Consider the following 23,692-nt stretch of genomic DNA (forward strand, 5'->3'; position numbering starts at 1 on the left):
ATGTTGCTTGGTGTGAGGCCAGGAATGCCCCTACGGAGGAATTCCAGCTGGGCCGTTTCCTTCACTTCCTACAGTCGGGAGTGACTTTGGGCCTGAAATTGGGTTCCATTAAGGTCCAGATTTCGGCTCTATCCATTTTCTTTCAAAAAGAACTGGCTTCTCTTCCTGAAGTCCAGACGTTTGTAAAGGGAGTGCTGCATATTCAGCCCCCTTTTGTGCCTCCAGTGGCACCTTGGGATCTTAACATGGTGTTGAGTTTCCTGAAGTCACACTGGTTTGAGCCACTCAAAACCGTGGAGTTAAAATTTCTCACGTGGAATGTGGTCATGCTATTAGCCTTGGCTTCAGCTAGGCGTGTGTCAGAATTTGCGGCTTTGTCACATAAAAGCCCCTATCTGGTTTTCCATATGGACAGGGCAGAATTGCGGACCCGTCCACAATTTCTGCCAAAAGTGGTGTTATCCTTTCATATGAACCAACCTATTGTAGTGCCTGCGGCTACTCGTGACTTGGAGGATTCCGAGTTACTAGATGTGGTCAGGGCTTTGAAGGTTTATGTAGCCAGAACGGCTAGAGTCAGGAAAACTGAGTCGCTGTTTATCCTGTATGCATCCAACAAGCTGGGTGCTCCTGCTTCAAAGCAAACTATTGCTCGCTGGATCTGTAACACGATTCAGCAGGTTCATTCTGCGGCTGGATTGCCGCTTCCAAAATCAGCAAAAGCCCACTCCACAAGGAAGGTGGGCTCTTCTTGGGCGGCGGCCCGAGGGGTCTCGGCAACAACTTTGCCGAGCAGCTACTTGGTCAGGTTCGAACACTTTTGCAAAGTTTTACAAGTTTGATACCCTGGCTGAGGAGGACCTTGTGTTTGCTCATTCGGTGCTGCAGAGTCATCTGCACTCTCCCGCCCGTTTGGGAGCTTTGGTATAATCCCCATGGTCCTTACGGAGTCCACAGCATCCACTAGGACGTTAGAGAAAATAAGATTTTACTTACCGGTAAATCTATTTCTCGTAGTCCGTAGTGGATGCTGGGCGCCCGTCCCAAGTGCAGATTGTCTGCAATACTTGTATATAGTTATTGCTTAAATAAGGGTTATGTTATTGTTGCATCAGGGTTGATCTGATGCTCCGTTGTTGTTCATACTGTTAACTGGGTAAGTTTATCACGAGTTATACGGTGTGATTGGTGTGACTGGTATGAGTCTTGCCCTGCATTCCAAAATCCTTTCCTTGTACTGTCAGCTCTTCCGGGCACAGTTTCTTTAACTGAGGTCTGGAGGAGGGGCATAGAGGGAGGAGCCAGAGCACACCAGTATCCAAATTCTTTCTTAAAGTGCCCTGTCTCCTGCGGAGCCCGTCTATTCCCCATGGTCCTTACGGAGGCCCCAGCATCCACTACGGACTACGAGAAATAGATTTACCGGTAAGTACAATCTTATTTTAGGAAGCATTCTAATGGAAGGGTGGTTTATATTATTGTAGTATGATTTACCTGTGTTTTCTGGTTAGGGCGAGCGATCAGACATCGGGATGACTACGCCACCATTGTACTGTTAGACCACAGGTACTCCCGGCCCAATATACTTGGCAAACTACCCCAGTGGATCCGAAGCAGCACAGAAGTTAAACCAGCCTTCGGGCCTGCTTATGCGTCAGTACGGAAGGTAAGGCTCCTCTATTTTATGCACTGCTACAAGTCCCATCCTGAGTAATATAGGAGCAGATGCACTAAGCATTGGAGAGAGATAAAGTACCAGCCAGTTCTCTTCTATCTGCCACATGTTACAGACTGTTCTTGAAAAATGACAGTGGCTGATTGGTAGTTTCTCTCTCTCCAAAGCTCAGTACATCTACCCCCATAGTGTAATAACAGCTAAGCGTGTGCAAAAGTTTTACATTAAAAGGTTAATGAAGAATGATCCATGTTCTTCAGTCTTCAAAAATGGAAATTGTAATGAGAGTTCTCAGTGCGCAGTCCTACTCCCTGCGTGCAGGTGTGACGCCAACAACGGATTCTCATGGTGCAGTCCTACTCCCTGCGTGCAGGTGTGACGCCAACAACTGATTCTCATGGTGCAGTCCCTTTACCCGCCTGCAGGTGTCACACCAACAACATCCTCAGGGCGCAGTCCCTCTCCCCGCCTGCAGGCGTCACACCAGTAACATCCTCAGGGCGCAGTCCCTTTACCCGCCTGCAGGTGTCACACCAACAACATCCTCAGGGCGCAGTCCCTCTCCCCGCCTGCAGGCGTCACACCAGTAACATCCTCAGGGCGCAGTCCCTCTCCCCGCCTGCAGGTGTCACACCAGTAACATTCTCAGCGTGCAGTCCCTCTCCCAGCCTGCAGGCATCACACCAGCAACATCCTCAGGGCGCAGTCCCTCCCCGCCTGCAGGCGTCACACCAGTAACATTCTCAGGGCGCAGTCCCTCTCCCCGCCTGCAGGCGTCACACCAGCAACATCCTCAGGGCGCAGTCCCTCCCCGCCTGCAGGCGTCACACCAGTAACATCCTCAGGGCGCAGTCCCTCCCCGCCTGCAGGCGTCACACCAGTAACATTCTCAGGGCACAGTCCCTCTCCCCGCCTGCAGGCGTCACACCAGCAACATTCTCAGGGCGCAGTCCCTCTCCCCGCCTGCAGGCGTCACACCAGCAACATACTAAGGGCGCAGTCCCTCTTCCCGCCTGCAGGCGTCACACCAGTAACATCCTCAGGGCGCAGTCCCTCCCCGCCTGCAGGCGTCACACCAGTAACATCCTCAGGGCGCAGTCCCTCTTCCCGCCTGCAGGCGTCACACCAGCAACATCCTCAGGGCACAGTCCCTCTCCCTGCCTGCAGGCGTCACACCAGCAACATTCTCAGGGCGCAGTCCCTCTCCCCGCCTGCAGGCGTCACACCAGCAACATCCTCAGGGCGCAGTCCCTCTCCCCGCCTGCAGGCGTCACACCAGCAACATCCTCAGGGCGCAGTCCCTCTCCCCGCCTGCAGGCGTCACACCAGCAACATCCTCAGGGCGCAGTCCTTCTCCCCGCCTGCAGGCGTCACACCAGTAACTTCCTCAGGGCGCAGTCCCTCTCCCTACCTGCAGGCGTCACACCAGCAACATTCTCAGGGCGCAGTCCCTCTCCCTACCTGCAGGCGTCACACCAGTAACAGGCCAGCAGTATTATTATGAAACTATAATGTGCAGTTTAGCTATTACAGCATGAAATATTAGTACATTCTCTTTAGTAAACGGTTCCTGCTGCTACTGTATTGATGACCCTTTCCCTGAGCAGACAGAGCAGCCGTTGTACTAGGATTACGTGATGTCTTTGCAGAGTGGCTTTCTCTGACCCCTGCTCTCTCTCTCTCTCTGCAGTTCTTTCAGCTGAAGAAGACAATTTCTATGTCACCAACCTGATCTCGTCATCTGCACCTTAGAAGATTCTGCTCCATCCCCTGAAAACATTTGTATACATTATTTATTACAATAAATCTTCCCTATAGCCCGTGCTGCTTCGTATAGCAGACCCTTTACTATCACTTGCAGGTGACGCGTAACATAAGTACAGTACTCTTATCTCAGAGCTAGGGGGTTCTGAGGCTGGAGGTACAGTGTGGGAAATGATGGTCATAGACTACATTCACTAGGACAGAGATAAACCTCCCAGGAGCAGAGGAGACATCTCCGTAATAGATAAATGCCCGACTCCTACATAGCTACACCCCCCTCAGGGCATTAGCCTATCACATCGCCAAGATCATACCTCGCCCCAATGATGAGGGCGCACACCAGGATTTGATGCACTGTTCCCTATAACGGCAGAGATTAATTATCACACCCTGCCCAAAGACTCACTGTAGATGACGATCGTTCCAGAGTTTTATTGTATTGCTCTGACGTGTGTATATATCATATAGCGAGATACAGTACATAGAGACATGTGATACGATGTCATATCAGACCGGCGTTGGGGGTTATAGAAACCATGAAACTGAATAATCTTTCCTTCATTACATTATAGTCCGTATACCATGGAGGAGATCCAAGCCATGCTCCTGTAGGTGCAGTACTAGGCCTGATACCATGAGGGCGCTGTTCCATCTGAAATGTATGGTGGTAAATGTCCATAGACTTGGCTGTATAGTAGGTAAACCTAAGACTCCCAGTCGTCCTCGTCCCCCTCTCCTGGCGTTGCTTGGGGTGGGGGTAAGGGTGGGATGGTGTCAGAGATTCGGGCAAAAGCTCCTGCAGGGGTGTCTCCGCTGCCAGCAGCTGGTCCCTTTCCGGAGATTCCTAGGAAGAAGCACAAGGGATGGTGACTTGGGTATAACAACTAGAAAGCGGTAGAATTCCTCCTGAGCTGACCATGTTTCTACCATACGTAACCCTCCTCAGAATGCCCATGTGCGTACAAGCTATTGGAGCAGAGGCAGAGATAATGCAAGTCCATTTGTGGAGAGTATCTTGGGTCACTAGAAGGACTTTCAGCAGCAGGTTTTCCATATTTCATAGATTCAAACTGGGATAGTATCGGGATCCCGGCTAGCAAAGTATGGAACCCCTAACTCTAATTGTCTTTACCTGCAGCCTAACCCCCAGCTCCATGACCTGCCTCTCTCCAGTCCCAACATAAGTTAATTTGGGATTCTGGCGCCGGCATTGTAATCCATGTTGGGATCCTGGTGTCAGTTTTCCGACTGCTGGGATCCCGAACGGATCCCCTCAAGCTCGGTCCTCAGGACTCCAAACAGCTCATGTTTTCCAGTTCTCCTCATAGAATCACAAGTGAAATAATGATCTACGCCTGCGGACTTTTAGAATGTGTCAGTGAGTAATGAGCTGGGTAACCGGGAAAACAGGAGCCGTTGTAATAACCACTGGTATACTTCCATACAGATGCAGGTGTATATACACGGTGACTAGGCCAAGGACCTGTGGAGATTTTACCTTTCCGCCTCAGTGCCAGCTTGTTGAAGAGATCAGACATCAGGTCGCCACCTCCTCCTGTGGAGATCACTGTAATACAGAGAATAGGTTACTGGCACAAGCAAACGTATACACAGGGCAGCCGTTCAGGGCCTAGAGAGATGTAACTACAACTCCTATCATCTACAAACAGATGGGGAAGATCTGGCATCCTCTGTTGCTCGGGCGTTTATATGGACAATGCACGTGTTCACGTGACACTGCGCAAAGGAGAAAGCCATGACAGTCCCAACGTCTTCACCTGTGAGAAGGAAGGAAGGACTACTGCTACATCGCGGAACCGGATGGCCGCAGTAAGTAAGGAGACGTCTGCAATAGAATAAGGAAAGCTACGCAGTGCCAGTGGAGCACGCCTAGACAAGTATCAGTTCTGAACAGCAGCGACGGGGGTCCTATCACGGACACTGCACACCAGGCTGCCATGAAGAGGTGAATGAAACCAGGTGGAGAGCGCCTACTGCTGAAGACACAGATAATGGCACGTAGCAATTTATGTCACAGCATACTCAACGGCTGAGCTCCATTACTGGCAGCCACACTCGGCCTCTATCCCCCATCTGGAAGTAAGTTACTGCCCGTGCCCCTATGTACACGCGCAAGCTCCCAGGCCTTAATCGCAACCTTGTTCCTGCTCCTTCATCTTCTTCTTTTCCAGCTTTTTCTCTTTCACATTGCGCAGCTTGGCTTTTCCGATTCCTCCCGCTTGTCGGATGGACTCCAGCAGAGAGGCTCGGCCATGAGACGGACTAACCACGTCTTTCCGGGCTCCTTGGACGGCTGCCGGTGGAAAGAGAAAAGACTAATGTCAATGAGAACAGACTTTTACTCCATCTGTCCCTTACACCCAGTGGACAAGTCATTTGTGACCCGAGATCATTTTAATAGGAGCCAGCAACCTCGCCAAAGCAGAATGATAGGCCCGAGTCTCAGGAACACAGGTCCAGTTCACAAAACGACTGCGTCCGCTGCTTGTATCGGACCGAACCGTTTCCAAGCTAGAATAAAAAATTCCTTATTACCTGGATCCCCAGTCGGGTGGTCTGCTCCGCCTGGCACAGGTGGGATAGTAAGTGGTGGAGGCTGCGGAGGTGCAGGGGGAGAGATGGAGGAAGGTGCAGGAGGAGGTGGGGGTGGCGGAGGAGGGGGAGGTGGAAGAAAGGTCCCATCTTGAGCATCTGAAACACAAATATATTTTGTAATTAACTCACAAGTTTTTGCTCCTCCATCCTTTAACACTGAGTGTTTATCAGAGATGACACTGCCTGGCTGAATGGGTGGCAGATTTCATTCATGCTACTATTATGTCCTAAACTGGCATATTGAGTTATTAATAGTACCTGGCCTAGAAGGTTCCACCATATCCTCGGTGCTGAAGGTAGGGAGCTCAGGAATAGGTCCTCCTGGAGCAGATGGGGCAATGCCAGGACCAAGGTCAGCAATGTACATGAGGTCATCGGCCACCCCGGGCAGGTCTGGCAGGGAGTAGGGGACATCAATCTCAGGGACTGGCCCGAGGTCTGGGACATAGAAGTAATTCTCCGCCGTCTGTGATTTAGGGGGAGAGAAGAAACCAGCACGACAGAGATATCACAAATCATTATCAAAGTTATAAAGTAGTAGATGGATGGACACATGGCAGAAAACACGAAGCTTCTCCGCTCACCTGCCGCTCCAGCTGCTCCCTCTTCGTGATAGAGAAAGGGGCATCAAACGGCCTGTCCTCCTCCTCTCCCTCCAGAGCCTGGTTAGTCCGTGTAATTACACCGGCCAGAGGGTCCAGAAACACATACTTCTTATAGCTGTGAGGGGGAGAAACAAGGCTCAAGTATCCTAGAAGGCCCAGCCATGTGCCCGCTACACAATAAGACTTCAGAATCAGATTTATTGGCCAGGTATACTTGCGTATACTAGGTTTGCTATACAACAGCCAAGTAGGAAAGGGGGGGCAAGTAAAGTCATACAGATGGCTATACCGTAGGGACACAAGTGAGTTACATGTACGTCTAGTCAGTCAATGTTCAGGAGTTCAGCAGGCGGACCGCTTGGGGAAAGAAACTTTTGAGGCTTCTGGTTGATCCAGCGGGGACGGCCCTGTAACGCCTGCCTGGAGGAAGCAAGTTAAACATGCCGTGGCCAGGATGTAGCTGGTCCTTTACTATCTTTGTTGCCCGCTTTTTAGCTCTGGACAGGTACAGGTCCTGGACTGAGGGAAGGTCAGCCCCGATGATCTTCTCTGTGGTTCTGACCACCTTTTGGAGCCTGCATCTGTCCTTCACGCTGGCGGAGCTGTACCATACCAGTATCGAGGAGCACAGTACCGACTCCACAATCGCGGAGTAAAAGAGGAGCAGAAGCTTCTGTGGGATGTTGAACTTCCTCAGTTGCCTGAGGAAGAACAACCTCTGCTGCGCTTTCCCGACAGTGGCGTCAGCGATGGACCCCCATTTAAGGTCCTGGGAGATTGTGGTCCACAGGAACTTGAATGAGTCCACTAGCAATACCACACCGTCAGCAATCGTTGGCGGAGGTGCAATAGCTGACTTCTTCCTGAAGTCCACTATCATCTCGACCGTTTTGAGGGGGTCTTACTCATTGGGTTACTCTAGGTGCGGCACATTCACTGCTATGCCAACTGCTCAGTATCTGCAGACAGCACTAATGGCAAAGGAGGACATCCTGATACAAGGTGACAGTGGGCAGAGAAACGTTTATGGAATGCAGAACTACTTATGGTCACCTTTGGTACCGGAGAACCATGGCTTAGTATCCATGCAGGAGATCTCTTCCCCACAGCTACTTCCTGCCTCATAGCAGCTCTGTAGTTTGTCTCATCCCTGCCCCAATGTCCCATATTACTTCCACCCTTCACTATATTTGCACCTCTCCGTCCCACACTCACAGATTCTCTGCCGTGTTGAAGAGAAGCAGAGAGCTGACAGAATTGATGTTCCGGGGTAGTCTGCCCAGGCCTTCTTCATCTCCTTCGTCGTCCTGCCCCTTTGAGCTCACATACACTGGGAAATACTTCAGCTTCTCCTACAGAGATCAAAGACAACCCCGATACACCATTAGACCAGTGACACTTAGCGGTTACTATATCAATGTCTGTGACCACGCACCAACTCTGAAACAAAGCTAGGAGAGGACTCACGTACAAGTTACTGTAGGTGGGAGAGAAGTATTCCTCGCCTGCTGTGACAGCGCAGTGTACTGCGTATATTACTACCCGGTAAGCACGAATGGACCGCGCACGGCGGAAGCGGCCATTGCTGTATGGTAATCTGCAGAACGGGACAGTGACATGGCACTCACTTGTACAGCTTGCTCGTCCAGCGGCCGGTGCTTGCTCTGGATTTTATGCCGTGGTCTTTTCCCTGGCCACAGATCGGCAGCGCCGGAGAAGATGGAGCTGTACTCCTGAAGCCGGTCTGGGGCTGGGTACTTGGCACTGGAGAAGACCTGGACAGGATTTCAGATGAGAGCAGTGACACAAGCAGCAGGAATAGATGCAGATAGAAAAGATGGAGGGAGAACAGTCACATGTTCCCACAGCAGGCTGCGAGATACAGGCCACTGCCTCAGGCTCTCACCTTTATAGCTTTTTTGCTGCCTTTTAGTTTTTCTATCTTGGCTTGGGCCAGACTGACCCGGTCATTGATGTTCTTCAGCTGTGACCTGTTGGTCTCCACTCGCTGCAAGATCCTGAACACAACAGAAAGATTCAGGTGCATTCTGCCCGACATTCCTCTAAAACAGGGCTTGCAAACCGGTCCTCGAGATCTACCAACAGTTCATGTTTTCCAGGCCTCCTGGAGAGCTGTAGAATTGTCAGTTAGGAATGAATGCAGCACATCTTAATTAGTAATGACTACACCTGTGCACCAGCTAGGTGGTCTGGAAAATGTGAACTGTTGGTAGATCTTGAGGACTGGTTTGGCCAGCCCTGCTCTAAAAGCAAGGACAGTCCTCTAGGATTAGGAAGTGGTCCGAGTACCAGGTGAGGGCAAAATCAGACCAAATCCTAACAGTATTTGGGAAACATTGGGATCTACTACTACTGTATGATTATTAAAAGGCTATATGGGACTAGTCACATGATATACTAATACCCCTTTCACACTGCAGCTTTAACCCGGTAAATTGCCGATTTTTCAGCCTTCCTAAACGGTTCTAGCTGCGGTGTGAAAGGGCCACCTTGAATTTACCGTTTTCAAAATACTGGTATTTTGAAACGGTTAAAATGCAGGGTCCTACCCGGTTCGGAACCGTTTCACTGTGCAGTGTGAAAGGCTCAGAAACGGTATTTCCAAGCCACAGAAGGTGATAGGCTGTCTCCATGTGTGATGTCACCAGGCAGAAGCAGGAAGCTGGAGGAAAAACACATCAGACACATGAGAGTGGGTTTAGAAGCGTTTTCTTACTGCAAATATATTATACAATGGCAACTTGGAGTGATGAAGAGGTGAGGGAGCTGCTAAGAATCAGAGGGGATGAGGAAATCTGCAGACAAATAACTGGGACAGTCAAGGATGCACTCATATATAAAAACATGGTTAAAATGCTTCAAGCTGCTGAGTTCCATCGTACGACTATCCAAATTATTAATAATTAATTAATCATTATTAATAATGTGTGGGCCAGAAAAGTCCATTTATAATGACAACCACTGTTTTCTGTGGGTGAAACGGGTTCAGTGTGAAAGGTACCAAAACGGTAATGAAATGGTAATAAACAGTTTCCGTCCCAGCACCCACCCCTGGCTCCCCGCTAATACACCCTGCAGCCTGCGAGCCGCAGAGGGCTTACTTTGCTAATTAGGTCTAATTACAATCCAGGAAGAGAGTATTTGGAGGAGATACAAGTGCAGGAATAACATCCGTAACCTTATCAGGACTGAAGCAGCACACAGCGAGGTTTCCCACATGCTACACTGCCACAGGCTGCCTCCTTACCCCCGAGCTACAGCGCACGGCCATGCAGTATATCCCGGACTGTGCCAATCTTCCCTGAGCCACGGTGACCTGTTCTGCCAGTTCTTCCTGCACCTTTATGTCCTGCTCTGCCAATCAAATAGGATTGGCAGAATCTGTTGTTCTCTCGCACATATAAAGTTCCGTGATACACTGCCTTACAATGTCCCCAGCTATTGGTTATAGCCTGGTGATGTATCTTAGGAGGTCAAGTAATACAGTTCACTTTTCTCTGACGTCCTAGTGGATGCTGGGAACTCCGTAAGGACCATGGGGAATAGCGGCTCCGCAGGAGACTGGGCACAACTAAAGAAAGCTTTAGGACTACCTGGTGTGCACTGGCTCCTCCCTCTATGACCCTCCTCCAGACCTCGGTTAGAATTTTGTGCCCGGCCGAGCTGAATGCACACTAGGGGCTCTCCTGAGCTCCTAGAAAAGAAAGTATAATTTAGGTTTTTTATTTTCAGTGAGATCTGCTGGCAACAGACTCACTGCTACGAGGGACTTAGGGGAGAGAAGCGGACCTACCTGCTTGCAGCTAGCTTGGGCTTCTTAGGCTACTGGACACCATTAGCTCCAGAGGGATCGAACACAGGCCCAGCCTCGGTCGTCCGGTCCCGGAGCCGCGCCGCCGTCCCCCTTGCAGAGCCAGAAGCAAAGAAGAACGTCCAGGAAAATCGGCGGCAGAAGACTCCGGTCTTCATTAAGGTAGCGCACAGCACTGCAGCTGTGCGCCATTGCTCCCTGTGCACACCACATACTCCGGTCACTGATGGGTGCAGGGCGCTGGGGGGGGGGGTAGGGCGGCGCCCTGGGCAGCAATTAGAGTACCTTAAGAGTGGTTAATCACACATAATATAGCCTAATAAGCTATATATGTGTAAAATACCCCTGCCACATTATGATAATAAGAGCGGGAGAAGTCCGCCGAAAAAGGGGCGGGGCTATCTCCCTCAGCACACTGGCGCCATTTTCTCTTCACAGTGCAGCTGGAAGACAGCTCCCCAGGCTCTCCCCTGTAGTTTTCAGGCTCAAAGGGTTAAAAAGAGAGGGGGGGCACTAAATTTAGGCGCAAATATGTGTATTATAGCAGCTATAAGGGAAAAATCACCGTGGGTAGTGTGAATCCCTGCATTATATAGCGCTCTGGTGTGTGCTGGCATACTCTCTCTCTGTCTCCCCAAAGGACTTTGTGGGGTCCTGTCCTCAGTCAGAGCATTCCCTGTGTGTGTGCGGTGTGTCGGTACGGCTGTGTCGACATGTTTGATGAGGAGGCTTATGTGGAGGCGGAGCAGATGCCAATAAATGTGATGTCACCCCCTGCGGGGTCGACACCTGAGTGGATGGACATGTGGAAGGAATTACGTGACAGTGTCAACTCCTTACATAAAAGGTTTGACGACATAGCAGATGTGGGACAGCCGGCTTCTCAGCCCGTGCCTGCCCAGGCGTCTCAAAAGCCATCAGGGGCCGTAAAACGCCCACTACCTCAGATGGCAGACACAGATGTCGACACGGATACTGACTCCAGTGTCGACGACGATGAGACTACTGTACATTCCAATAGAGCCACCCGTTACATGATTACGGCAATAAAAAATGTGTTGCACATTTCTGATATTACCCCAGGTACCACAAAAAAATAAGATTTTACTTACCGATAAATCTATTTCTCGTAGTCCGTAGTGGATGCTGGGGACTCCGTCAGGACCATGGGGATTAGCGGCTCCGCAGGAGACAGGGCACAAAAATAAAGCTTTAGGATCAGGTGGTGTGCACTGGCTCCTCCCCCTATGACCCTCCTCCAAGCCTCAGTTAGGATACTGTGCCCGGACGAGCGTACACAATAAGGAAGGATTTTGAATCCCGGGTAAGACTCATACCAGCCACACCAATCACACCGTACAACTTGTGATCTGAACCCAGTTAACAGTATGACAAACGTAGGAGCCTCTGAACAGACGGCTCACAACAATAACAACCCGATTTTTTTGTAACAATAACTATGTACAAGTATTGCAGACAATCCGCACTTGGGATGGGCGCCCAGCATCCACTACGGACTACGAGAAATAGATTTATCGGTAAGTAAAATCTTATTTTCTCTGACGTCCTAGTGGATGCTGGGGACTCCGTCAGGACCATGGGGATTATACCAAAGCTCCCAAATGGGCGGGAGAGTGCGGATGACTCTGCAGCACCGAATGAGAGAACTCCAGGTCCTCTTTAGCCAGGGTATCAAATTTGTAGAATTTTACAAACGTGTTCTCCCCCGACCACGTAGCTGCTCGGCAGAGTTGTAATGCCGAGACCCCTCGGGCAGCCGCCCAGGATGAGCCCAACTTCCTTGTGGAATGGGCCTTGACAGATTTAGGCTGTGGCAGGCCTGCCACAGAATGTGCAAGTTGAATTGTGCTACAAATCCAACGAGCAATCGTCTGCTTAGAAGCAGGAGCACCCAGCTTGTTGGGTGCATACAGTATAAACAGCGAGTCAGATTTTCTGACTCCAGCCGTCCTTGAAATATATATATTTTCAATGCCCTGACAACGTCCAGCAACTTGGAATCCTCCAAATCGCTAGTAGCCGCAGGCACCACAATAGTCTGGTTCAGGTGAAACGCTGACACCACCTTAGGCAGAAACTGAGGACGCTTCCGCAGTTCTGCCCTGTCCGAATGGAAAATCAGATATGGGCTTTTATACGATAAAGCCGCCAATTCTGACACTCTCCTGGCTGAAGCCAGGGCCAGTAGCATGGTTACTTTCCATGTAAGATATTTCAAATCCACCGATTTGAGTGGCTCAAACCAATGGGATTTGAGAAAATCCAAAACTACATTAAGGTCCCACGGAGCCACTGGGGGCACAACCGGGGCTGTATATGTAGTACTCCTTTTACAAAAGTCTGGACTTCAGGAACTGAAGCCAATTCTTTCTGGAAGAAAATCGACAGGGCCGAAATTTGAACCTTAATGGACCCCAATTTGAGGCCCATAGACAATCCTGTTTGCAGGAAATGTAGGAATCGACCCAATTGAAATTCCTCCGTGGGGGCCTTCCTGGCCTCACACCACGCAACATATTTTCTCCAAATGCGGTGATAATGTTGTGCAGTCACCTCCTTCCTGGCTTTTACCAGTGTAGGAATGACCTCTTCCGGAATGCCTTTTTCCCTTAGAATTCGGCGTTCAACCGCCATGCCGTCAAACGCAGCCGCGGTAAGTCTTGGAATAGACACGGTCCCTGCTGAAGCAGGTCCCGTCTTAGAGGTAGAGGCCACGGATCTTCCGTGAGCATCTCCTGAAGTTCCGGGTACCAAGTTCTTCTTGGCCAATCCGGAGCCACGAGTATCGTTCTTACTCCCCTTTGCCGTATAATTCTCAGTACTTTTGGTATGAGAGGCAGAGGAGGAAACACATACACTGACTGGTACACCCACGGTGTTACCAGAGCGTCCACAGCTATTGCCTGAGGGTCTCTTGACCTGGCGCAATACCTGTCCAGTTTTTTGTTGAGGCGAGACGCCATCATATCCACCTTTGGTTTTTCCCAACGGTTCACAATCATGTGGAAGACTTCTGGATGAAGTCCCCACTCTCCCGGGTGTAGATCGTGTCTGCTGAGGAAGTCTGCTTCCCAGTTGTCCACTCCCGGAATGAACACTGCTGACAGTGCTATCACATGATCTTCCGCCCAGCGAAGAATCCTTGCAGCTTCTGCCATTGCTCTCCTGCTTCTTGTGCCGCCCTGTCTGTTTACGTGGGCGACTGCCGTGATGTTGTCCGACTGGATCAACACCGGCTGACCCTGAAGCAGGGGTTTTGCCAGGCTTAGAGCATTGTAAATCGCTCTTAGCTCCAGTATATTTATGTGAAGAGACATCTCCAGGCTTGACCATACTCCCTGGAAGTTTCTTCCCTGTGTGACCGCTCCCCAGCCTCTCAGACTGGCATCCGTGGTCACCAGGACCCAGTCCTGTATGCCGAATTTGCGGCCCTCTAACAGATGAGCACTCTGCAACCACCACAGAAGAGACACCCTTGTCCGTGGCGATAAGTTTATCCGCTGATGCATCTGCAGATGCGATCCGGACCATTTGTCCAGCAGATCCCACTGAAAAGTTCTTGCGTGAAATCTGCCGAACGGAATCGCTTCGTAAGAAGCCACCATTTTTCCCAGGACCCTTGTGCAATGATGCACTGACACTTTTCCTGGTTTTAGGAGGTTCCTGACTAGCTCGGATAACTCCCTGGCTTTCTTCTCCGGGAGAAACACCTTTTTCTGGACTGTGTCCAGAATCATCCCTAGGAACAGCAGACGTGTCGTCGGAAACAGCTGCGGTTTTGGAATATTTAGAATCCACCCGTGCTGTCGTAGAACTACTTGAGATAGTGCTACTCCGACCTCCAACTGTTCTCTGGACCTTGCCCCTATCAGGAGATCGTCCATTTTCTTTGAAGAAGAATCATCATTTCGGCCATTACCTTGGTAAGGACCCGGGGTGCCGTGGACAATCCAACCGGCAGCGTCTGAAACTGATAGTGACAGTTCTGTACCACGAACCTGAGGTACCCTTGGTGAGAAGGGCAAATTGGGACATGGAGGTAAGCATCTGTCCCGGGACACCATATAGTCCCCTTTTTCCTGGTTCGCTATCACTGCTCTGAGTGACTCCATCTTGATTTGAACCTTTTTATGTAAGTGTTCAAATATTTCAGATTTAGAATAGATCTCACCGAGCCGTCTGGCTTCAGTACCACAATATAGTGTGGAATAATACCCCTTTCCTTGTTGTAGGAGGGGTACTTTGATTATCACCTGCTGGGAATACAGCTTGTGAATTGTTTCCACTACTGCCTCCCTGTCGGAGGGAGACGTTGGTAAAGCAGACTTCAGGAACCTGCGAGGGGGAGACGTCTCGAACTTCCAATCTGTACCCCTGGGATACTACTTGTAGGATCCAGGGGTCCACTTGCGAGTGAGCCCACTGCGTGCTGAAACTCTTGAGACGACCCCCCACCGCACCTGAGTCCGCTTGTACGGCCCCAGCGTCATGCTGAGGACTTGGCAGAAGCGGTGGAGGGCTTCTGTTCCTGGGAATGGGCTGCCTGCTGCAGTCTTCTTCCCTTTCCTCTATCCCATGGCAGATATGACTGGCCTTTTGACCGCTTGCCCTTATGGGGACGAAAGGACTGAGGTTGAAAAGACGTTTTCTTTTTCTCCTTTATACGGCAATACTTCCATGTGCCGTTTGGAATCTGCATCACCTGACCACTGTCGTGTCCATAAACAACTTCTGGCAGATATGGACATCGCACTTACTCTTGATGCCAGAGTGCAAATATCCCTCTGTGCATCTCGCATATATAGAAATGCATCCTTTAAATGCTCTATAGTCAGTAAAATACTGTCCCTGTCAAGGGTATCAATATTTTCAGTCAGGGAATCCGACCAAGCCACCCCAGCGCTGCACATCCAGGCTGAGGCGATCGCTGGTCGCAGTATAACACCAGTATGTGTGTATATACTTTTTAGGATATTTTCCAGCCTCCTATCAGCTGGCTCCTTGAGGGCGGCCCTATCTGGAGACGGTACCGCCACTTGTTTTGATAAGTGTGTGAGCGCCTTATCCACCCTAAGGGGTGTTTCCCAACGCGCCCTAACTTCTGGCGGGAAAGGGTATACCGCCAATAATTTTCTATCGGGGGAAACCCACGCATCATCACACACTTCATTTAATTTATCTGATTCAGGAAAAACTACAGGTAGTTTTTTCACACTCCACAAAATACCCTTTTTTGTGGTACTTGTAGTATCAGAAATATGTAACACCTCCTTCATTGCCCTTAACAAGTAACGTGTGGCCCTAAAAGAAAAATACGTTTGTTTCTTCACCGTCGACACTGGAGTCAGTGTCCGTGTCTGTGTCTGTGTCGACCGACTGAGGTAAAAAGACGTTTTAACGCCCCTGACGGTGTTTGAGACGCCTGGACAGGTACTAATTGGTTTGCCGGCCGTCTCATGTCGTCAACCGACCTTGCAGCGTGTTGACATTATCACGTAATTCCTTAAATAAGCCATCCATTCCGGTGTCGACTCCCTAGAGAGTGACATCACCATTACAGGCAATTGCTCCGCCTCCTCACCAACATCGTCCTCATACATGTCGACACACACGTACCGACACACAGCACACACACAGGGAATGCTCTGATAGAGGACAGGACCCCACTAGCCCTTTGGGGAGACAGAGGGAGAGTTTGCCAGCACACACCAAAACGCTATAATTATACAGGGACAACCTTTATATGTGTTTTTCCCTTATAGCATCTTAATATATATATATAATCATATCGCCAAATAAGTGCCCCCCCTCTCTGTTTTAACCCTGTTTCTGTAGTGCAGTGCAGGGGAGAGCCTGGGAGCCTTCCCACCAGCATTTCTGTGAGGGAAAATGGTGCTGTGGAGAATAGGCCCCGCCCCCTTTTCGGCGGGCTTCTTCTCCCGTTTTTCTGAGACCTGGCAGGGGTTAAATACATCCATATAGCCCCAGGGGCTATATGTGATGTATCTTTTAGCCAGTATAGGTATTTCATTGCTGCCCAGGGCGCCCCCCACAGCGCCCTGCACCCTCAGTGACCGCTGGTGTGAAGTGTGTGACAACAATGGCGCACAGCTGCAGTGCTGTGCGCTACCTCATGAAGACTGAAAAGTCTTCTGCCGCCGGTTTCTGGACCTCTTCACTTTTCGGCATCTGCAAGGGGGTCGGCGGCGCGGCTCCGGGACCGGACTCCATGGCTGGGCCTGTGTTCGATCCCTCTGGAGCTAATGGTGTCCAGTAGCCTAAGAAGCCAATCCATCCTGCACGCAGGTGAGTTCACTTCTTCTCCCCTAAGTCCCTCGTAGCAGTGAGCCTGTTGCCAGCAGGACTCACTGTAAAATAAAAAACCTAAAAACTTTTTCTAAGCAGCTCTTTAGGAGAGCCACCTAGATTGCACCCTGCTCGGACGGGCACAAAAACCTAACTGAGGCTTGGAGGAGGGTCATAGGGGGAGGAGCCAGTGCACACCACCTGATCCTAAAGCTTTATTTTTGTGCCCTGTCTCCTGCGGAGCCGCTAATCCCCATGGTCCTGACGGAGTCCCCAGCATCCACTAGGACGTCAGAGAAAGGGTATTATGTTTGGGGAGAAAAAAGCTTCCAGTGTGGTTTTTCCCCCATCTGATGAACTAAATGTGTGAAGAAGCGCGAGTTTCCCCCGATAAGAAACTGGTAACTTCTAAAAGGTTACTAATGGCGTACCCTTTCCCGGCAGAGGATAGGTCACGTTGGGAGACATCCCCTAGGGTGGATAAAGCGCTCACACGTCTGTCAAAGAAGGTGGCACTACCGTCTCAGGACACGGCCGCCCTAGAGGAGCCTGCAGATAGAAAGCAGGAGGCGATCCTGAAGTCTGTATATACACACTCAGGTATTATACTGAGACCAGCTATTGCTTCAGCATGAATGTGCAGTGCTGCAGCTGCGTGGTCAGATTCTCTGTACCTTAAGACAGGGACACTATATTGCTAACCATAGAGCATATTAAAGACGCAGTCTTATACATGAGAGATGCACAGAGGGATAATTGCCGACTGGCATCTAAAATAAACGCAATGTCCATTTCTGCCAGGAACTCGGCAGTGGACAGGTGATGCTGATTCTAAAAGGCACATGGAAGTTTTGCCTTACAAGGGTGAGGAGTTGTTTGGGGACGGTCTCTCGGACCTCGTTTCCACAGCTACAGCTGGGAAATCAACAGTTTGCCCCATGTTCCCTCACAGCCAAAGAAAGCACCGTATTATCAGGTAGTCCTTTCGGCCCCAGAAAGGCAAGCGGGTTAAAGGCGCGTCCTTTCTGCCCAGAGGTAGAGGGAAAAAGCTGCAGCATACAGCCAGTTCCCAGGAACAAAAGTCCTCCCCCGCTTCCTCTAAGTCCACCGCATGACGCTGGGGCTCCACAGGCGGAGCCAGGTACGGTGGGGGCCCGTCTCAAGAATTTCAGCGACCAGTGGGCTCGCTCACGGGTGGATCCCTGGATTCTACAGGTAGTATCTCAGGGGTACAAGCTGGAATTTGAGACGTCTCCCCCTCGCCGTTTCCTCAAATCTGCCTTGCTGACGGCTCCCTCAGACAGGGAGGCAGTGCTGGAGGCAATTCACAAGCTGTATTCGCAGCAGGTGATAGTCAAGGTACCCCTTCTTCAACAGGGACGGGGTTACTATTCCACAATGTTTGTGGTACCGAAACCGGACGGTTCGGTGAGACCCATTTTAAATTTAAAATCCTTGAACACTTATATAAGAAGGTTCAAGTTCAAAATGGAATCGCTCATGGCGGTTATTGCAAGCCTGGACGAAGGGGATTACATGGTATCACTGGACATCAAGGATGCTTACCTGCATGTCCCCATTTACCCCCCTCACCAGGAGTACCTCAGATTTGTGGTACAGGACTGTCATTACCAATTCCAGACGTTGCCGTTTGGTCTGTCCACGGCACCGAGGGTATTTACCAAGGTAATGGCAGAGATGATGATACTCCTTCGAAGGAAGGGAGTTATAATTATCCCGTACTTGGACGATCTCCTTATAAAGGCTAGGTCCAGGGAACAGTTGTTGATCGGAGTAGCACTAGCTGGGGCAGTGCTACAACAGCACGGCTGGATCCTGAACATTCCGAAGTCGCAGCTGGTTCCTACAACGCGTCTACTGTTCCTGGGGATGGTTCTCGACACAGAACAGAAAAAAAGTGTTTCTCCCGGAGAAGAAGGCCAAGGAGTTGTCATCTCTAGTCAGAGACCTCCTAAAACCAAAACTGGTGTCGGTGCACCATTGCACGCGAGTCCTGGGAAAGATGGTGGCTTCTTACGAAGCAATTCCATTCGGAGGGTTCCATGCAAGGATCTTTCAGTGGGATCTGTTGGACAGGTGGTCCGGATCGCATCTTCAGATGCATCGGCTGATAACCCTGTCTCCAAGGGCCAGGGTGTCGCTGTTGTGATGGCTGCAGAGTGCTCATCTTCCAGAGGGCCGCAGATTCGGCATACAGGACTGGGTCCTGGTGACCTCGGATGCCAGCCTTCGAGGTTGGGGGGCAGTCACACAGGGAAGAAACTTCCAAGGACAATGGTCAAGTCAGGAGACTTCCCTACACATAAATATTCTGGAACTAAGGGCCATTTGCAATGCCCTAAGTCAGGCAAGACCCCTGCTTCAAAACCAGCCGGTGCTGATCTAGTCAGACAACATCATGGCGGTCGCCCATGTAAACCGACAGGGCGGCACAAGAAGCAGGATGGCAATGGCACAAGGATTCTCCGATGGGCGGAAAATCATGTGTTAGCACTGTCGGCAGTGTTCATTCCCGGAGTGGACAACTGGGAAGCAGACTTTCTCAGCAGACACGACCTCCACCCGGGAGAGTGGGGACTTCATCCAGAAGTCTTCCAAATGATTGTACACCATTGGGAAGGGCCACAGGATGACATGATGGCGTCCCGCCTCAACAAAAAGCTAAAATGTTATTGCGCCAAGTCAAGGGACCCTCAGGCGATAGCTGTGGACGCTCTGGTAACACCGTGGGTGTACCAGTCGGTGTATGTGTTCCTTCCTCTGCCTCTCATACCCAAGGTACTGAGAATAATAAGAAGGAGAGGAGTAAGAACTATACTCATGGTTCCGGATTGGCCAAGAAGATCTTGGTACCCAGAACTTCAAGAAATGATCTCAGAGGACCCATGGCCTCTGCCGCTCAGACAGGACCTGCTGCAGCAGGGGCCCTGTCTGTTCCAAGACTTACCGCGGCTGCGTTTGACGGCATGGCGGTTGAACACCGGATCCTGAAGGAAAAGGGCATTCCGGAGGAAGTTATCCCTACGCTAATTAAAGCTAGGAAAGAAGTGACCGCAAACCATTATCACCGCATATGGCGGAAATATGTTGCGTGGTGTGAGGCCAGGAAGGCCCCAACGGAGGATTTCAGCTAGGTCGATTTCTGCACTTCCTACAGTCAGGGGTGACTATGGGCCTAAAATTGGGTTCCATTAAGGTCCAGATTTCGGCTCTATCGATTTTCTTCCAAAAAGAACTGGCTTCACTACCTGAAGTTCAGACATTTGTTAAGGGAGTGCTGCATATTCAGCCCCCTTTTGTGCCCCCAGTGGCACCTTGGGATCTCAACGTGGTGTTGGATTTCCTAAAGTCGCATTGGTTTGAACCACTTAAAACCGTGGAACTAAAATATCTCACGTGGAAAGTGGTCATGCTGTTGGCCTTGGCTTCGGCCAGGCGTGTGTCAGAATTGGCGGCTTTGTCTTGTAAAAGCCCTTATCTGATTTTCCATATGGATAGGGCGGAATTGAGGACTCGTCCCCAATTTCTCCCAAAGGTGGTTTCAGCGTTTCATTTGAACCAGCCTATTGTGGTGCCTGCGGCTACTCGTGACTTGGAGGACTCCAAGTTGCTGGACGTAGTCCGGGTCCTAAAAATCTATGTTTCCAGGACAGCTGGAGTCAGAAAGACTGACTCGCTATTTATCCTGCATGCGCCCAACAAGTTGGGTGCGCCTGCTTCAAAGCAGACTATTGCTCGCTGGATCTGTAGCACGATTCAACTTGCACATTCTGCGGCTGGACTGCCGCATCCTACATCTGTAAAAGCCCATTCCACGAGGAAGGTGGGCTCTTCTTGGGCGGCTGCCCGAGGGGTCTCGGCTTTACAACTTTGCCGAGCAGCTACTTGGTCGGGGTCAACACACATTTGCTAAATTCTACAAGTTTGATACCCTGGCTGAGGAGGACCTAGAGTTCGCTCATTCGATGCTGCAGAGTCATCCGCACTCTCCCGCCCGTTTGGGAGCTTTGGTATAATTCCTATGGTCCTTACGGAGTTCCCAGCATCCACTAGGACGTCAGAGAAAATAAGATTTTACTCACCGGTAAATCTATTTCTCGTAGTCCGTAGTGGATGCTGGGCGGCCGTCCCAAGTGCGGATTGTCTGCAATACTTGTATATAGTTATTGTTTAACTAAAGGGTTATTGTTGAGCCATCTGTTGAGAGGCTCAGTTATATTTCATACTGTTAACTGGGTATTGTATCACGAGTTATACGGTGTGATTGGTGTGGCTGGTATGAGTCTTACCCGGGATTCAAAATCCTTTCCTTATTGTGTCAGCTTCCGGGCACAGTATCCTAACTGAGGTCTGGAGGAGGGTCATAGAGGGAGGAGCCAGTGCACACCAGGTAGTCATAAAGCTTTCTTTAGTTGTGCCCAGTCTCCTCCGGAGCCGCTATTCCCCATGGTCCTTACGGAGTTCCCAGCATCCACTAAGGACTACGAGAAATAGATTTACCGGTGAGTAAAATCTTATTATTAATTGTAATAAAACGGTGGTGCATACACAATCTTACATGTGTGGGGGGAGGGGATAACCGACCGCCAGCTCTGACACACATGGGGGGCCTAACCGACCCCCACCTTAAACATACATATATATTCACACACGTTAAGGGGGGGGCTAACTGACCCCCAGCTCTCTCTCTCACTCACTCACACACACACACACACACACACACTAGAGGAGGGGCAGGATAAGCCCGCTGTCACACAGCAAAGTACCTGCTGAAAATGTCATTGGAAACGCTCTGCAGGTGCTGCAGAGTATCTGTGATCTGTTGTATAGTCTCTTCCCGGCGAAGGTCCGGCTGGATCAGTGGTACGGAGTAGGCCTGCTTCTCCACGGACAGTCTCTGGGGCATTTTGACAGCGCCCCCTTCTGAAAGAGCAAATGGGGAGGGGGGGGGGGGTAAACAGTACAAAGAGTAAAATAGTGTGTAGTAAAATGCAGCACGATCTGAAGGCTCGGAGCCCCCACCTGCCCTATAAATAGCAGCAATCACTGATAGGAGAAAATTATCTGCAATTATGAGCAGGTAATCAGCACCGGAGCCAGAGCATCACTCAGCGAGGAGGACTCGTGATTAGGAAGTGTGGGGGGGGCGGGGGGGGATGTGTGTTAACCTGGGTGTGTAACTAGCAGGGCCACAACAGACGTAAAGTATTCACCTACATCCATTAACCATTTGTGATACAGGTTTAAATGATCCAAGTAGTAATATGAGCTAGATCACAGGTTCTCAAACTCGGTCCTCAGGACCCCACACAGTGCATGTTTTGCAGGTCTCCTCACAGAATCACAAGTGACATAATTAACTCCACCTGTGGACCTTTTAAAATGTGTCTGTGAGTAATTAATACACCTGTGCACTTGCTGGGTTACCTGCAAAACATGCACTGTGTGGGGTCCTGAGGACCGAGTTTGAGAACCCCTGAGCTAGATAATAAAGATATCTGTATCTCCACAGGAGGCCACACATACATGCACCCACGAACCTACCCTTAGCCATTCTGCCACCTGTGCTGGCCACTGCAAAGGTGCCAGTCCCTTCCACCCGCAGGGCCCAGCCAGTCACACAGCACCGGATAGCTTCAGCAATAGGGTGGTATAGACAATACAGCAAGTAAGGTAAGAGGCTCAGTATTATAACTTCTATATAGATGGAAAACAATCAGCTCATTTGTATTTTAGGAGTGGTCCCTCGATGGTAGGTATAATAATAGGAAGGGGCAACATTGTAGTGGGATGTAGTTACATTACCGGCAGCCGGGATCCGGACCACTGACAACGCCGCTTGCCGGAATCCCAGCTAACGCTAGGTGACCACGACAGCCATAGAGTGAAAACAGAACCTGTGGTGAGCGCGGAGAACCACCAAGCCCGCAAGGGGCTTCGTTGCGCTTGCCCTCTGCCGGCATTCTAGCGGCCAGGATCCCGGCAACGGTATGGTGACCGCCGTCATCCCATAGCCAACGCACTGTAGCTTATACCACACTGAACTCCATTCCAGGATTGTCTGATGGTGAACTACAACTCCCAAGAGGCTCTTTAAGTCTAATTCTATCACAGCAGTTGCATCTTGTCTGCATTTGGCAACAAAACAGCATAAAACTGTAACATATAATATAATGGCATCTACATAATAATACATATATACAGCTAGCCGTAGGTGACTGACGTGATATTAACAACTTTATATTCACAATTTGTCACACTTGCCCATCGGTCCCATATGAGGGCGTGCTGGGGGCAGGTCATCGCCTTGGCCTGTGTTATCTGACCTTCCATATGGTACTGGCAGCAGTTACAGAGGGTAGTATCACGTGAGGGGCTCCATACAACTCATTTCACAGCTCCTAGTTACACATGAATGACGTTACAGTGCTCTGACTTGTATGTACTGACAATAAGGACATGATCACATAGGAGACCCCTATCCTAAGTGCCCAGGACCCCCCAAATGCATGGCTCCAGCTGTGCACAGTATCCCCAGCTGCATGCAGCAGCCAGAGCCCCCCCTGACTCTCCCAGGCCCCATTCCCATGCACTGAGGCAGCACTGTTACCCTCACTGTGCCATAAATACACAGAAATACAACTTACACACACATACACAGCACTCACCTCCCCAGCTGCTGGCTGCTCCTGTCATGTGACAGTCACATGACCACTCCCTCCTAGCTGCAGCCGCCTGAAGGGCTCGGTTCCCTTCTGGTCATGTGACAGCGGTCATGTGATCACCCTCCTGTTACAGAGAGCTGGGCCTGTCACACTGTGCAGGGAGATTAGTGAATGACAGTGGTGCAGT

The 23,692-nt window shown here is 50.4% G+C and overlaps 2 protein-coding genes across 7 annotated transcripts in view; one reads left to right on the top strand and one right to left on the bottom strand.

The window, feature by feature from the left end:
- The window catches only part of DDX11 (DEAD/H-box helicase 11), a 198,899-nt gene extending 195,400 nt beyond the window's left edge, over positions 1–3,499 (top strand). For all 5 annotated transcript variants that reach the window (XM_063929195.1, XM_063929198.1, XM_063929197.1 and 2 more), the window contains 2 exons: positions 1,512–1,666; positions 3,366–3,499. In XM_063929195.1, coding sequence (XP_063785265.1) covers positions 1,512–1,666; positions 3,366–3,407 — 197 coding nt within the window. In that variant the 3' untranslated portion in view covers positions 3,408–3,499. The remainder of the gene's footprint in view (positions 1–1,511; positions 1,667–3,365) is intronic.
- A 357-nt stretch (positions 3,500–3,856) lies between these two features.
- WASHC1 (WASH complex subunit 1) lies at positions 3,857–23,616 on the bottom strand. 2 transcript variants are annotated; one of them, XM_063929200.1, is made up of 11 exons: positions 23,509–23,616; positions 21,607–21,763; positions 8,567–8,678; positions 8,289–8,435; positions 7,876–8,012; positions 6,640–6,775; positions 6,314–6,521; positions 5,996–6,151; positions 5,598–5,753; positions 4,938–5,006; positions 3,857–4,283 (listed from the first exon to the last, which is right to left on the bottom strand). In XM_063929200.1, the coding sequence occupies exons 1-11, from the start codon at positions 23,534–23,536 to the stop codon at positions 4,144–4,146; spliced, it is 1,446 nt and encodes a 481-aa protein (XP_063785270.1). In that variant the 5' UTR covers positions 23,537–23,616; the 3' UTR covers positions 3,857–4,143. The 2 variants fall into 2 exon arrangements, with proteins under 2 accessions (XP_063785270.1, XP_063785271.1); XM_063929201.1 differs by lacking the exon at positions 23,509–23,616 and adding an exon at positions 22,385–22,409.
- Between the last annotated feature and the right edge of the window lie 76 nt (positions 23,617–23,692).

Source organism: Pseudophryne corroboree, chromosome 6 (genome assembly GCF_028390025.1).
Source record: "Pseudophryne corroboree isolate aPseCor3 chromosome 6, aPseCor3.hap2, whole genome shotgun sequence".
In the NCBI taxonomy this organism is placed as follows: Eukaryota; Metazoa; Chordata; class Amphibia; order Anura; family Myobatrachidae; genus Pseudophryne; species Pseudophryne corroboree.

Excerpts from the sequence above, each read along its gene's own strand:
- WASHC1 (XM_063929200.1), bottom strand. The coding sequence starts at position 23,536 with ATGACAGGAGCAGCCAGCAGCTGGGGAG. Across the intron at positions 21,764-23,508 it reads AGCAGCCAGCAGCTGGGGAG|AAGGGGGCGCTGTCAAAATG; the intron begins GTGAGTGCTGTG and ends TTGCTCTTTCAG. Across the intron at positions 5,007-5,597 it reads GATGAAGGAGCAGGAACAAG|TGATCTCCACAGGAGGAGGT; the intron begins GTTGCGATTAAG and ends TCTGTATTACAG.